The 14,832-nt window shown below is 45.5% G+C and overlaps 1 protein-coding gene across 7 annotated transcripts in view; it reads right to left on the bottom strand.

The window, feature by feature from the left end:
* Kansl3 (KAT8 regulatory NSL complex subunit 3) overlaps positions 1 to 14,832 on the bottom strand; it is a 36,949-nt gene that overhangs the window by 6,660 nt on the left and 15,457 nt on the right. For 6 of the 7 annotated variants that reach the window (XM_028775360.1, XM_028775361.1, XM_028775362.1 and 3 more), the window contains 15 exons: positions 13,558 to 13,689; positions 13,017 to 13,133; positions 12,690 to 12,791; positions 12,513 to 12,584; positions 11,245 to 11,319; positions 10,893 to 11,050; positions 9,039 to 9,102; positions 8,450 to 8,650; positions 8,171 to 8,327; positions 5,349 to 5,540; positions 4,885 to 4,966; positions 4,400 to 4,530; positions 3,518 to 3,627; positions 2,929 to 3,151; positions 2,484 to 2,617 (listed from right to left, as the gene is read on the bottom strand). In XM_028775360.1, coding sequence (XP_028631193.1) covers positions 2,484 to 2,617; positions 2,929 to 3,151; positions 3,518 to 3,627; positions 4,400 to 4,530; positions 4,885 to 4,966; positions 5,349 to 5,540; positions 8,171 to 8,327; positions 8,450 to 8,650; positions 9,039 to 9,102; positions 10,893 to 11,050; positions 11,245 to 11,319; positions 12,513 to 12,584; positions 12,690 to 12,791; positions 13,017 to 13,133; positions 13,558 to 13,689 — 1,950 coding nt within the window. Of the gene's footprint in view, positions 1 to 2,483; positions 2,618 to 2,928; positions 3,152 to 3,517; positions 3,628 to 4,399; positions 4,531 to 4,884; positions 4,967 to 5,348; positions 5,541 to 6,688; positions 6,767 to 8,170; positions 8,328 to 8,449; positions 8,651 to 9,038; positions 9,103 to 10,892; positions 11,051 to 11,244; positions 11,320 to 12,512; positions 12,585 to 12,689; positions 12,792 to 13,016; positions 13,134 to 13,557; positions 13,690 to 14,832 lie in introns of all 7 variants that reach the window. The other variant, XM_028775366.1, reaches the window with a different exon arrangement.

Raw genomic sequence — 14,832 nt, forward strand, 5'->3', positions numbered from 1 at the left:
CACACACACACACACACACACACACACACACACACACACACACACACCATACATGATCCAGAAATAGATGTCAAACATTGAATAGAACGATAAAATGGCTTGGACTAGAATTCTGGCAGGCAGAGTTTACCTAGTATACACGGGACGCTGGGTTAAATCCTAAGTATTATCAAGAACAACAAGGAACTGGGGTAAGTGACAGACATGTACCTGTAATTGGAGAACTCAGGAGAAGGAGAAAAGAGGACCAGGAGTTCAAGGCAATCTTTAGCTACATGTTAAATTTAGGATAAGCCTGCACCTGATCATCTCTCAAAAACTATGTAGAGGCTGATGAGAGGGCTCGGTATTTAAGAGCACTTGCTGTCTTGCAAAGGATCAGAATTTGGATCCTGGCACCAACATGGTAGCTCACAACTGTTCTTAACTCCAATTACAAAGAATGTGGAGTCCTGTTTAGGCCTACAAGGGTCTCAGGAATGCACACATACATATGCAGACAAAACTCACACACAAAAAATAAGAATATAAAATAATGGCAACCTATTGACTGGGAAAAAGCATAAGAAACTGTGTAACAGACAAAAGATTAATATAAAACCACTGTATGTCAAAACTCACATAGAGGGCAGTGGTGGCACACGCCTTTAATCCCAGCACTTAGGAGGCAGAGGCAGGCGGATTTCTGAGTTCGAGGACAGCCTGGTCTACAGAGTGAGTTCCAGGACAGCCAGGGCTACACAGAGAAAAAACAAAACAAAACAAAAACTCACATAGAGGTGACTAAGATCCAACTCCAAAAAGTTGTCCTCTAATCCCTACATATGACCTAGGGGTTTTTTGTTTTTGTTTATTCCCCAACTTGACACAGCTAGAGTTATCTGGAAAGAGGAACCTCAACTGAGAAAGTGCTTCCATCGTCATACTGCATGTAAGTAACCTGCAGGGCATTTTCTGACTAAGGACTGATGTGGGAGGGCCCAGCTCCCCACAGGCACTGCCACTCCTGGGCAGGTGGTCCTGGTGTGTAGAAGAAAGCAAGCTGAGCAAGCCCGGAGAACAAGCTATTAGACAGTGTTCCTCCCTGCTCTGTGTTTCAGTTCTTGTAGCCAGGTCTAGTCTTGAGTTTCTATCCTAACTTCTCTTCACCCTGTGAAGCCATTACAGAATCTATAAGAATAGCACTGGAACTGTAAACATTTCTAAATTATATTTTTCCTGTAATGTTCCAATAATTTAGTAAGCATAATTATTTTTGTAATTGAAAAAAAAAAGATAAAAATACTAGGCCAATAGCTGAGCAGTACTAGGTCAAAAGCTAGGCAGTGGTGGCGCAGGCCTTTAATCCCAGTGCTTGGGAGGCAGAGGAAGGAGGATCTTGGAGTTTGAGGCCAGCCTGGTCTACAGAGCAAGTTCCAGGCAGCTACAGAGAAAACCTTGTCTGAAAACCACAAAAACTCCACAGGCCACAGAGACAATTCAGTGGTAAAGGCTTTTCCCACTAGGTCTGATAACCTGTCTGGTCCCCAGTCCCTATGGTAGAAGGAGCAAACAGGTTGTTCTTCAATTTCCACATACGACCATGGAATAGAGAGTGTGCATGCATGCATGCATGCATGCATATGCACGCATATACACACACACAATGTGGGAGTGTGGGAGGGAAGGAATGAATGACCATAGTAGGTGCTTTCAACCCCTTTTTCATAGAATGGCTCTGAGTCAGTAGGGTGCTCACCTAGCTCCTCTACACCCAGGCAGGTTGGTTTTGGTAGAGAAGACAGGAACTGGGCCCACCCGCCTACAGACATTCAGTCTGGACACTGCTCGCTCATATGCAGACAGTCTGGGTGAACTAAGCTACTGGAGAAGAGTACAGTGTTGGGCCAGGACATTGGTGCTTAGCTTCCTATCTCTCTCTGGATGGCTCCTCAGATCAACATTTGTAGATTAGGAGCATTTACTTTATTTTAAAATGTCATAATGGAAATTAGCTAAGAGGAATAGCTAATTCCTGGCTACAAAACAAACAAACAAACAACAACAAAAACAAAACAAAACAAACAAAAACAAAACAAACAAAAACAAAAAAAATAAAAACAAACAAACAAACAAAAACCTAGCTATATCCTAAAGACAGCAATGAAGACAAGAGAATCAGCCTCTACTCGCAAGCTCTGAGTGATGAAACCAAGAGAGGGAAGAGAAAGGGAAGAAGAGAGAAATACTCAAAAACATTATATCAGCCATGGATGCCCTTGGGGATGCACTACCTCAATCCTCACAACAGTCAGTTTTACAGAGAAGGAAACTCACATAGGTCCTGCCTTGCTCAAAGTGACAAGTCTAGAAACCTCAGGGTCCAAATTTGAATCTAGTCTGCCTACAAGTTCAGTGCAATAGCAACTATGGTCAACCCTTTGGCCAGCCCCACATTTACCTAGGACCAGAGCTTACTTCCTGGGTCTGCCCAGCCAACTCACCTGTGAACTAGAAGGCAGAATCTGGGAGTTGGGCTCCTCGGATGGTGCTGCTCCTGAACCCATAGGGCTTAGCGTGGTGATTCTGCTTGGCTGGCCACGAAGCGTCAGAGTAATGGTGGTGGGGACCTTTAAGCCTAAGTAAGAGACAGACAGACACACAGACACACAATACAGACAAACAGACACAGAGATAGGAAGACAGGGGATTGATTTCTAGCCACTACTTTCAGGTTAACAGTTTCTTCCCAAAGAAACTGGCCTCCTTCCTGGGTAGGTAGGTTGATGTTCTGTCAGTACATTTGAAAGGCAGTAACCTGTGCTCTCTAGAACTTTCTGAGGGCAGGCTCCACAGAGCTGAATCCAACAATCGAGAACAGGACACCCTGCCTATATGAGATCTGGAAATACTAGATCGGGAAGTCCCCATCATTTTCATGAGACTTACCTGATGCTTGGTTGGAAATTTGAGCCAAGCCAGGTAGGCTGCTCGCCAACTTAGCAAGGCCCCCATTGGTCAGCAGCTGATGGATGGCAGTGGGCTTCCCACCAGGAGTGGCACCCAAGGAAGAGAGAGTGGTGGCCACAGGAATGGTACGGACAATGGTGCTCGTGCCTGTGGTGATGGAACCCAGACTCTGCATGGGGGTTGGCAATTTCACACTGGTGGCCTATTGGACACACAACCAGATGATTAGAAGTTACCACCCAACAACATTGGAGCCTGGAGAGCCCATTCAGCACATTAAGGTACTCTTCCAGGATTTTTTATTATCGTTATTCATCTTTATATTATCTTTAATAATCACAAATATGAGGAAGCTAATATTATTACCTTATTTTATAGATGAAGACACATGACAGAGGTGCCAAGAAACGCATCTAAGCCCATAGAATTAAGTCATAGATTATAATGTACAGTAGTTTCCTGTCTATGTATTTAGAAGGCTTTTTGTCCTTAACCCACTCATACCAGACATAACCTCCCTCCTCTAAGAAGTACTAATCCCACACCGCCTCTCCAGTAGATGATATACCTGTGGGGCTGGCCCTGGGGAGGGACTTCCTGGGAGGCCAGAGGTCTTGCTGCTAATATCCTGCAAGCTGAAGCTGAGGCCTTGGAGGAGGCTGCTGGCTGAAGCGGCCCCTAGGAGAGGACATGGCAGACAGTAGCAGACATCAGTCCCGTGTATTACCCACAAGCAGCCTGCAATACTTTCACCCTACAACAACCTAAACTTGCTCTTAGGCACTCCCCTGCCCTCAGAAAGATACCAGGAAAGCCCTCCCAGCATACACAGTAGTTACCACACAAGGACAGGTGTATGCCAGACACTGCCTTGGATTTGTTCTGCACATCCCAACCTGTTCTAAACCAGCAGTCATGCACTTTGCACAGAAAAATGGACAGCTTGAATCCCACTTTTCAGAAACACAAATTTAATTACTTCTGCAGAAAAAGAAAGACTAAGTAGATTCAGATACCTGGCTACATTACACACAGTCCAACAACCTCAAAGTAATAATCTTAAAGGAAAGGCAATCCATCAATGTCCTAACCTACGGTATCAGGCAATCAACCCTTCCAGGCAGGCTGGGCTTAGAAAAAGTACACAGCAAGGAGGTAAAACACATTTCATTTGCTGATGTCCAGTTCAGCACCACCTCTAGCTTGAGCTAATCTGAGGTATGAAAAAGAAGAAGCACAACACAGGCACTGTCCATCCTCACAGTAAAGGACACAGCCCCTTCAGACAGTAAAGACAAGCTAATTCCAGCTTCCGTTAGCTTCTGCCATCACTGGAAGGGCAGAGCTACTCCTTCTAGCTCCAGTCCCAGAACTCCTGGTCCAAGACCACCACCTTCCACCAGCAGATCCTAAAGACTCCTGGTAGAGAACGTGATGGGCCACAAGATACCTGGAAGGGAGCTGCCTGGAGAAGTGGCCACCAAGCGGCTCTGCAGCGTGTGGATGGCATTGGGTGTGGCATTGCTGGAAGCCACAGATGAGGCTATACTGGCTGTAACTCCACCTTCAGAAGAACTGGACCTGGAAACAAAGGAAGGAGCCTGTCATCCCAAAGAGCAGCAGCCCACAGCCACAAGGGGAGTATCCTGAGTGAAGTCCAGCAAGAAACAATCTTCTGTTTCTTTGTTCTAGCGTCTAAGCCCCACCTCTATCCTTCTAAAAGCCAAGCCTAAAGTAAGAACTCAAGTCTTCAGTAAAGTCGGTGGAACTCTGCAATCTCATAAGGAAAAATGAACTCAAAACTGACAGAAATGAAAGAAAGCTCCCAATCAGAAAAAAGTCTCAGGCCGACAACTGACTCCAGAATCTCTGGACTTCCTTGAACACCAAATTTGTGAAGAGAAAGAGGGACTAGGAGACCAAAGGCAGACTCACTTGGCTGTAGTGAGAAGTCCAGTGAGCTCCTTGGCTCCTGCTGAAGCTCCCAGGGTCATGGTGATGGGCTTCCCTCCAGTAGCTGCAGAACAACCAAGACCAAAGGTCAGTCCTAACTTGCCCCTAAGCCAAGGCTGAATTTAAGACGGAAGGTGAAAAAGAAGGGCTATGCTATTACAGGAGAGTTGGGGTTCTTCCTTCCTTCCTTCCATTCTTTTTAAGGCTTTCTAGAGTATCTTATTACCTTAATTGGAACCCCAAATGGACAAAGTGTGTAATGTTCTAAATGGCCCCACAACTACTCTTAGATGTCTCCCTTCTTAAGATAGGTGACTACCACTTTCCACCATGTGTGACTCAGACTACCTCTGTTCCAGGTGTCCATTGCACTGTTAGAGACTGGGTTGCCTGCCAAGCCTGGGAACGTTAGTCGGTCTTTACTAAACACACCAAAAAAGACTCACCTTCAGGCGTTCCACCTTGAGAAAGAGTACAAGGCCCTCCAACTGTGTCCCCTTGGGAGATCAGGGACACTTTGATCTTCGGTCGCTTGGAGGGCTTTGAGCCAGGAAGAGGACTGGAAGGATGGTGCCTCTTCAGCTGGACCCGAAGCTCTTCTTTCTCTACGTCCTCCACTGGTTCTGATGAAATGGGAACTAGAAACAGAGCTGAAGTAAGATCTTCCATAACTTACAATACCAAAGGCCAAGCCAGCCATGATGGAAGATGCACAGGAGAAGTGACATAGGTACAAGCTGTCCCACTCATTGGGGACCTGGCTTGGAGCATCTCAGCCAACCTCAGCCGTCCTGGAGCAGGGAGATAAGGGGCCTTGAGCTATTGGGAATCAAAAGATAAAAGGCATGCTGATGCTGTCTAGCAAAACCAACACCATCAGAGAACTAAGGAAACAGTCAGTTCTCTCAGCACTTTACAGACTCAAAGAATTTGGTCATTTCCCTATTATACACCTTCTCCCAAGCTGTCCCATAGTTGAGGACAGTAAACAGCCTATGAGGAACATACATAGACAGGCCACCTAACCCTCTGCATACAGGCGTTTTCACAGGGCTTCCCCAATCTCCATCATATATTAGGTACTTGAGGCTGAGGGCTTTGCTTGTCAAATCGAAGTAGGGCAAACAGACTGTCACCGTGACTTGCTGGCTCTCAGGAACTAGTAAGATAGCACTTCAGTTGCTGCCTGAATAAGTCATAAGTGGCCCATGTCACAACCAGCTCTGGGGATATAGGCTTCCATTAACTCAAATAGATCACTGTGCATAAAGGCAAGCCTTCTAGGCTCGCTAACCTTTAGGCTTTCTCAGTTTCCTACTCTGTGACCTCAGAAGTCTCTCTTTTGTCCTTGTTAGCACGGGCAAAGAGACTGGGGTAAGGAGCAAGACAGCAGGCCAATGAACATGGGGTTGCTGTCATGGGCTAGTGAGGAATCAAGGGCCGCTTAGGGATGAATGTATCAGCCTAAGATAGAGAAGTACTCTAAGTGGCTCTTGTACTTGCAGCAATCAGGATGGAAACAACCGAGGCAGGGAGAAAACAGACAAGAAAATGCAGGCTCACACGAAGGCAGCAGGCCACAGGCATACAAGAGAGACTCAGAGCTAAAAAGCATGGCAGAAAAAAGTGAGAAAGCAAGACACGCCACCACGAGAAACCAACGAAGAGAACATAAGCAAGGGAGCTGGGAGACAGAGAGGATGAGAAGAAACAGTAGAGAGCAGGAACACTGAGAGGCAGGGAGGAGAGTGGCAAGCCTAGGCAAGCTAGTGAAAGTGATACTCACCAAAGAGACAGGAGGAGGTGCCGGGAGGAAAAGCTTTCCTCACCAGCATGTTTTGTTTCAGAAAAGCAGCAAACTGTGCTGGAATGAATCAGAAAGAATTATAGAATCACAGCCAGCTGGAGAATGGAGGAACAGAGCAGGAACAAGGAAAAGATGAAAACTGTCAACCATTCTTTCTGAGGGAACCACACAGATCTGGAACCTGACTTTGCTGTGTAATCGCCACACCGGGCTGTTGCCAAGCCTCAACAAGCTAGGGCAAGTCAACTCCAAATAGAAGGGTCAACAAGCAGTGAGAGCTCTGTTAACTACTATTCCCCACCCACCCATCAGCTCTGCCTAAGTCATGGTTGTGTGGATGCTGCTGTCCCCACTGACACTCTTGGGTCTCATCTTAAACCCAGCTCACCACTCAGCTTTCTAAGTCACCTTATGTTTCTCTACTAATCATACTACCCAGAGATACAGGAACCTGCTGGCTCTGCCTTAACCAAACTCTAAGGGAATCCCACCAGTTCCAAGCACCATTTACAGAGCATCCACACAGACCTCAGGAGGGTCTGGCCTCTTTTGTTGCCTTCACTCGCCCCCTCACACTTGTTAGTGGCATTTATAAGAAGCCTTAGTTTAAGTAATGGAGCCTTTGGCCTCTTTAAAAGTAAAAACGGTGTTGAGCAGAGGACCTTGTTGGGATGGAGGGGAGTGGAACAAACCGGCATTAGGGACAGAGCCATGGATGCTTCTTTCTTTACTCACTGAATTTCCCTTTTCTACAGCTCCTTACTCACACAGCCCTTGGATCCCTCCAAACCCTGATCTCAACAATACAAATACTTCCCAGCCTTATCTGAAGCTTAACTGCAGAACACGGACCAAATCTGTAAATGTCCCAGTATGGAATCTCTAATTCTTCAAGACCAAATCAAAAAGGCAAGGTGAGCCTACCTAGTCTGAGGAGTAAAATCAGTCAACCCTGTGCTTTACCTGGAAAGCCCTCTGACTCCAGGAATGGCTGGCAAAATACATAGCTTCTCCAGTTTGAAACTAGGAAAAAGGACAGACTACTGCACACTTTTTTTTTTCTTTTTTTGGTTTTTCGAAACAGGGTTTCTCTGTGTAGCCCTGATTGTCCTGGAACTCACTCTGTAGACCAGGCTGGCCTCGAACTCAGAAATCCACCTGCCTCTGCCTCCCAAGTGTTGGGATTAAAGGCGTGCGACACCACTGCCCGGCTTACTACACACACTTATAAGCTCACCATCTCCAGCACACCAGGACAGACAGGGCTATTGACTAATGGCAAAATGCCCATTACCACACAGTCTTGGGACTCATTTCAACCTGAGTTTGCCTAGAAGCAATATGAGAGCTTCTCACATTGCCCTGAAAAAGCTGCAGAGCTAATACTTCCCAACTCTACATGACACTAGCTGCAGGAGACAGAGCCCTACTGGGGCTGCTGGGCCAGGAGACCATCTGTACCTTGGGCTTGTCTGTGGGTCAGCACAGCTTCTGTCCTCTGCACATGTCTTTTCAGTAGCTGGGAGGTCCCAATCTGACTGGACTTCTGGGCAGAGGTCACTGTGGTCACTTTGGTCTTTGGGCTAGAGGTGGGACTGCTGGACACACTAGAAAGATCCTGTGTAGAGAAAGTCCAAAGAGATTTGCATCCAACCATCGTCAGCATGTCTCCCTGCATCTACGGAAGACCACTATGCATCCTTAGACCTCAGCAAAGGTGCCCCTCCCTGTGCACACTACCTCAGAGCCTGAGGGGGATGTGGGGAGCCTGGCAGCTGGAGAAGCAGGACGACTGCCTCGCTCAGGAATTTCAAAGGCCAGGTCTCTTCGGGCCAAGTCCCGGGGTTTCTTCTTCTTCTCAGCATCCTGATCCCGAGGTTCAGAGCCCACATGACCTTCAGCACGAGTGAGTACCCCAGTCAGGAAGTCCACAATCTCATCCTAGTATGAAAAGGAACAAAGGCCTTAGTCCTCCTCTGGAGAACAGGACCCTCCTAGACAGCATCAAGATAAACAGAACACCATTCTCCACCGATGGTTCTTTTAACTCCAAAAGCCACACAAGCCAAGCTTAGCTGCTATACTTGGGGTTAGACCATCGGGTGCCTGTGAGAAAGCCCTGGGCATACTCCACGCCCTAATCTGCTGAGATGCCCATCCATATCTCAGATCACTTCTCCCTTGCTCTTTTTTCTCCCCCTTCCCCTGTTCTTTGATTGTGTCTTAGGTCTACCACAGAGCCTACTGGATACCCTTTATGGTCCAGAGTCAGCAAGGACACTGCTAGTAAAACGAAACCTAACAACAAAAAGGAGAGCAAATTGTTTACCTGAATACATCTGTCCACCATGCTCTGAGTCAAGCCCTCTGATTTCTTCTTTGCTTTGCTTATTCTAAGACGCAAAAAAAGAAACAGTGAGACCAGTGAGATGACCGAGAGGATAAAAGCATTGCAGAGAGAATATGATGACTGAGTGCAAACTCTGCAGCCCAGAGTGGAAGAGACCTGGCCCTGAGGGTTATCCTACCTACACACGTGCACGCGTGCACGCACGCACACACACATCCACAGAGAGAGACAGAGATAAAAAGGGAAGGAGGGAGGGAGAGAGGAAGAGAGAGAGAAGGAGGGGGAAGAGAAAAAGGAGAGCTGTAAAAAATGATTTACCTATAAAGTAAGACCCTGTCTAAAAACAACAAAAACCTGATTTCTGACTGAGGCTCCTGGAAAACAGAAAACCAGGCCCCTAAGTTATACAATGGAGAGCAACATTATTAAAACTAAAACCCTCTAAAACAAATTAAATGACATTTAATACAAATGCTACCTATGATCATGTTGATCTTCCAACATGAGTTGCTCAGGACCTACATGGTCTTAAGGAGAGAACTAACTTGCACATTGTCTTCTGACCTTCATAAAGTGTTAGGGCATGGGGGCACCTGCACATAAAACCAACAATAAACATGTAACTCAAAAATGAAAAAAAAATTTTTTTAACCATGTGAGGTGGCATACACCTTTAATCTCAGCATGCAGGAAGCATAGGCAAGCAGATCTCTGAGAGTTTGAGGCCAGCCTGGTCCACCTACAGAGTTATAGGACAGCCAGGACAACAATAGACCATGGGGATCTCAAAAAATTTAAAAAGAAATAAAATAAAATGTAAAGTGTACGTAATGAAAAGTTTGATGTCAAAAAGAAAGAGTCCCCACCGGGCGGTGGTGGTGCACGCCTTTAATCCCAGCACTTGGGAGGCAGAGGCAGGCGGATTTCTGAGTTCCAGGACAGCCCGGGCTACACAGAGAAACCCTGTCTCGAAAAACAAAACAAAACAAAAAAAAGAAATCTCAAAGTGTGTTCTCACCACAAGATGACTTCTAATTACAAAGGGGAAACAGTAATTTCATAGTGGAGAACCCCACAGTAGCTATCTCAACTGTGTGATCAACATTATCATCAGTAATAATAGGACAAATAGAATCATGTATCCTCTGACAGAATCCACTGAGAAGCTACATCACCTCTGTGGCATTCCTGACAAAACTAAACATCTTCAATGTGTCAGAAGAAAATATGTAAAAGAACTATTTATATTGTAACCACTGAACCGTCTTCAACAGTGTCAAGGTTCCAGAAAACAGACACTGAAGACTGGGCACAGAGACTCAGGAGGTAAGGGCAGAAGGATCCTGCTCAAAGCCATTCCCAGCTTTGAGTAAATTTGAGTTCAGCCTGGGCTACATGAAATTCTGTCTCAAAACAAACAAGAAAGAGGAGGAGAAAAGGTCTCTGTCTGTCTCTGTCTCTCTCTCTGTCTCTCTCTCTGTCTCTCTCTGTCTCTCTCTGTCTCTCTCTCTCTCTCTCTCTCTCTCTGTCTCTGTCTCTCTGGAGATACTGATGAAATCTAGGTTAGTTATTTAGACTAGACAATACTATTAAGTCGACACTAGTCTCCTCATTTTGAAAGTTATATTTTTGGTTATTTCTAGTGTTGTAGTTTTTTGAAACAGGTTCAAAGACCAGGCTGGCTTTTGCTTCAGCTTCCTGAATACATATTGGGATTATAGGACGCATTTTAATTGTTCCTTCAGTCAGACTGGTCTGTCATTATACTGTCAGGGACAAACACTCTCTAACATTCTAATATGCTCCCTCTTGTCTCTTGGGAAATGGACCCACCTGAGATTATCATCAGCTCCCCCAACAACAACCAAGCTATTTTCTGCTCGAATCTTTTCCCGGAAGTCCTCCATGGCTTCAGGGTGACACTGTAGAGAATTCTGACCAATGACAAAGAGGACTGGAGTCTTCATGTCCAAGAGGGGATCATCCACATCCTGGAAGAGGTGGCAGTTTAGATTTAACCAGCTGGTCCTCAGGAAGCACTATCCTTGAAGCCACCCAGAAGGGTCTGCTGTGACCCTGCAGGAGGCCTCACCCACCCAGGATACAGCATGCACTCCATTGTCCCACATTCTTGCTGTACCCCACTCCCACTGCCAAAGACCAACCAGTTTCACCTCGCTCTTACCCCCCGAGGTCCATCCACAGTAAGCAGAGGAAACCCAAGGCAAACAACAGCAGTGACATATTCCATCACAGACACCTGTAAATAATGGCATCATTCAGTGTTAGGGCAAGTAAATTCACTACACCCCAGCCTCCCCAGAATGCAGGTGGGCCTGGGTAGCCCAGAGCCACCAGACAGCCCCAGCTTTTCTTGCTTGTTCTAGCCTTCAGTTTTGTCAGCCATACATGATTAAGTGTACAGAGCACAGGCAGTTACCACCTAGAGAACTGGAACCCTGATAGGACCTCCACACACACCTGAGCCTGATGGGAGTTGTCATATTTAGTCCTGTTGACAACCTAGACTAGAGCCTTCTTACTTACTGACTTTATTATTGAGAACAAATATAATCAAAAGAACACAGATGTTAGCAGGCTGTGAGATAGTTAGGACAGAGTAGCACACTTTTATGTGCACACAGAGAAACACTCCAAACATACAAAATACACAAATGTCAACACCATCCCTTAAATGAAGAAATCTTTCATAGGCTCTTTTAAGGGACACTCCCACACAGCCGAGACTTCTCAAAGCATGTGGCTCCTGAGAGCTCTATTCCAGGCATGCGGAGGTTTGCAGATGCTTGTTCTCACTATATAAAGGAGCCAAACATGAATACAACATCAAATTCAAAACTAATTTGTATCTATTTGAAATGTTAAGGAGAGAGCATAGTATGTATTTAAGTCTGGGGGGAGGGGGAAGGAACTTTTTTTCCCCCAGAGATATATGCTCAAACATATATAAATGAAATATATATTTGGAACTTTTAATATTGTTTAGTTTTCTTCTCCTAAGAAATTTGGAGTAACCTAGAACTTATATATAGTCCAGGGTAGCCCCAAACTCATGGCAACTTTCAGGCCTCAGCCCACCTAGGGCTGATATTACAAGCATGTGCCATTACACTTTGGAGGTTTCTTCAAAATAATCTGGAGCACAATGAAAGTGGGCAGGAAAAAGACAAGCAAGCCTGACTCTGAGCTGATCACTGAAAAGGCTGGGTGAAGAGCTCAAGGAGTTTATTTATTACTCTATTCTTCTATTGTAGCATCTCTATAATAGCATTCAAAAACTAAGACTGTCTTCCACAGTGTAAATGTAGTTTCCCATGCAAAGTGTGTAGTACTAAGACAAACAATAAAGATCTCAAAGTAATAACAGTAGCACTGATCCCATAACCACCTTCAAGTTTTCAGTAACCTCCAAATACAACTGAAACTACTTACATGACAGGCCACCAAAGCTCCTGTATTCCATCCAATCAAGATGATGGGTTTGTGTGGGAAATGACTGTGAATCTTTGTGGCAAGAGAAAAAAGACAGTAAGACAGGTGACTCTAAGGCAAAGAACAATCCTACACTGGGTGCGTACATCTCAGTGAACTAAACCTGGGCATTCTTACCTCTAGTACTTTGCTTCTCACTGCCCCAATCATGTGTTCAAGGCACTGCAGAACTCCTACCCCACTGCCATTGTTCAGCAGATGGGTAGCTACAGGGATGACCTAAAGGGAAGAATGAGCATCTGTGCCAGGAGTGCCAATCAAACTTCGATTCTGCTTAGCATCCTAAATCCCTTAGACAAGTGACACTTAATGCCAAAATTAGAGTTAGGGGAATGAACCACATTTCAGTTTAACAACCCTGACCTCCCCTCCCACACACTCTTCTCTTTAATCCTCCAAGATTACACACTTCCTACCCAGAATTCCTCTTGCCCTTACAATTACCTTGCCTAAGCAGGAAAGCTGTGACTGCCAGAAGCGGTGGCGGCGTGAGGCAGGGAACACGGAGCTGGAGGGACCAGAGGAGGCGATGAGAATCAAAGGAGAACCAGGGAGCTTGCTCTGAGGAGACAGAATCCCATCCAGGAACCACTGAGTGAGAGTTATTCATCTATAAGCTCACAACAACTGTGTCAAACATGACTAGAGAGATGGCTCAAGCAGTTAAGAGCACATACTGTTCTTCCAGGGAAGCTGACTCCAGTTCCCAGCACCCGTATCAAGTGGCTCACAACTGCCTGTAACTCCGATCCAGGGGATTCGAACCCTCTTCTGACCTCCATGAGCACATAGGCATCTGCACTCATGTGCGTGTGCGCGCACACGCACACACTTTAAAAACAAATCTTTAAAAAGAATCCAAGCTATTAATAAGAAAAGTTAAGCCACTTATCTTCCTCTTGCCAAGCCTCTAAGGCTCAGTCTGAACATTTTATGTGCACTTAAAGGCTGCCGATTCTAAGTCAAGACTGAACAACCAACTTACTGGTTTGTTATGTGAAAGCACACCAACAGCAGGGTCCCAGGGCCTCTTGAGGAGAAGCGACAAGGCCTCTGCTCCTGCAGCCCCAGTTTTGGTGTTGGACGACACAAGCATCCGGTCTATCAATGTTGGGATCTACGAAGAAGAGCAGAGAGGATTCCAGTGTCAAATGAGAAACCTTCCCTTCAGCTGCATCGGCTGCAGGAAGAATCAGCTCCTAGCTCTTATGCACAGCCACAAAGCAGTGCACAGCCAGAAAGTGCACTCCTGTGGAAGCAAAGGAGAGCTGAGCCTCTCTGGAAGGCAATCTGGTGAGATGCATCAAGGGACAAGTGCATTCCACCATCCTTTTTCCCCTGATGATTGTACTTCAGGACTGTACTTCAGAAGACACGCAGAAATCAACCTCAGTTATACTGGGGGTGGATGGGTGAAGCACTACACAGCCTGGGATACAAAAGATCCTACCTGAACAAATAGCCTTCAAGTTGAAACATGTATAATGAACTCTATTATTGTTCCCCCAAATATATCCTACTATATTTTGCTTTATATCATATCCTGTTTTTAACTATCCCCCAAAAAAGTGACCTCATCAATATATAAATATAGGTTTCAGACATGCTGATGCTTATACTGCTAAGAAATATCTTCGTAAATCCCACAATACCCACAGAGAAGACAAAAACAATCTCAAGGAAAGAAAGGAAAGCTTTTAAGTGTTAGAGGTCATTTTCAGAGGAATTTCAAAGGGATGTTTGGAGACTAGAGAATATAGTATGAGGCAGGTATAAAACTCCAAAGGCAGATGAGCTATGCCTTAAGAGAGAGAGAGAGAGAGAGAGGGAGGGAGGGAGGGAGGGAGGGAGGGAGGGAGGGAGGGAGGGAGGGAAGCAGATAGAGACATATGCAGAGTCAGAAAGACTGATCTGAAGCTGGTAGTAGCTCTTATCTAGGATGTGCAAGGCCCTGGGTTCAATCTCTGGTACACAAAGTAACTAAAGTAAAATAGACAATGTGGCATGTTACTTGAAATCCCTCATCTGTCCTTCATATAAATATGCTTCAGTAACTTTAAGAAGATTTGAAATCTGGGCCCAGAACTCAGGAAGCTAAGGCAGGAGGGTATCTAATTCAAGGCCAGAAAAGGAAAACCGTCTCAAAAAATAAGTAAATAAACAATAAAAGGAGAAGAGATGCTGAAAGAACTGTGCATGAGATTGTGGAAATTATACCCTCAAGTCTGCCTCAGTTAACTCAGTGTTCTTATAAAGCACA

Source organism: Grammomys surdaster, unplaced genomic scaffold (assembly GCF_004785775.1).
Source record: "Grammomys surdaster isolate TR1022 unplaced genomic scaffold, NIH_TR_1.0 255, whole genome shotgun sequence".
NCBI classification, from domain to species: domain Eukaryota; kingdom Metazoa; phylum Chordata; class Mammalia; order Rodentia; family Muridae; genus Grammomys; species Grammomys surdaster.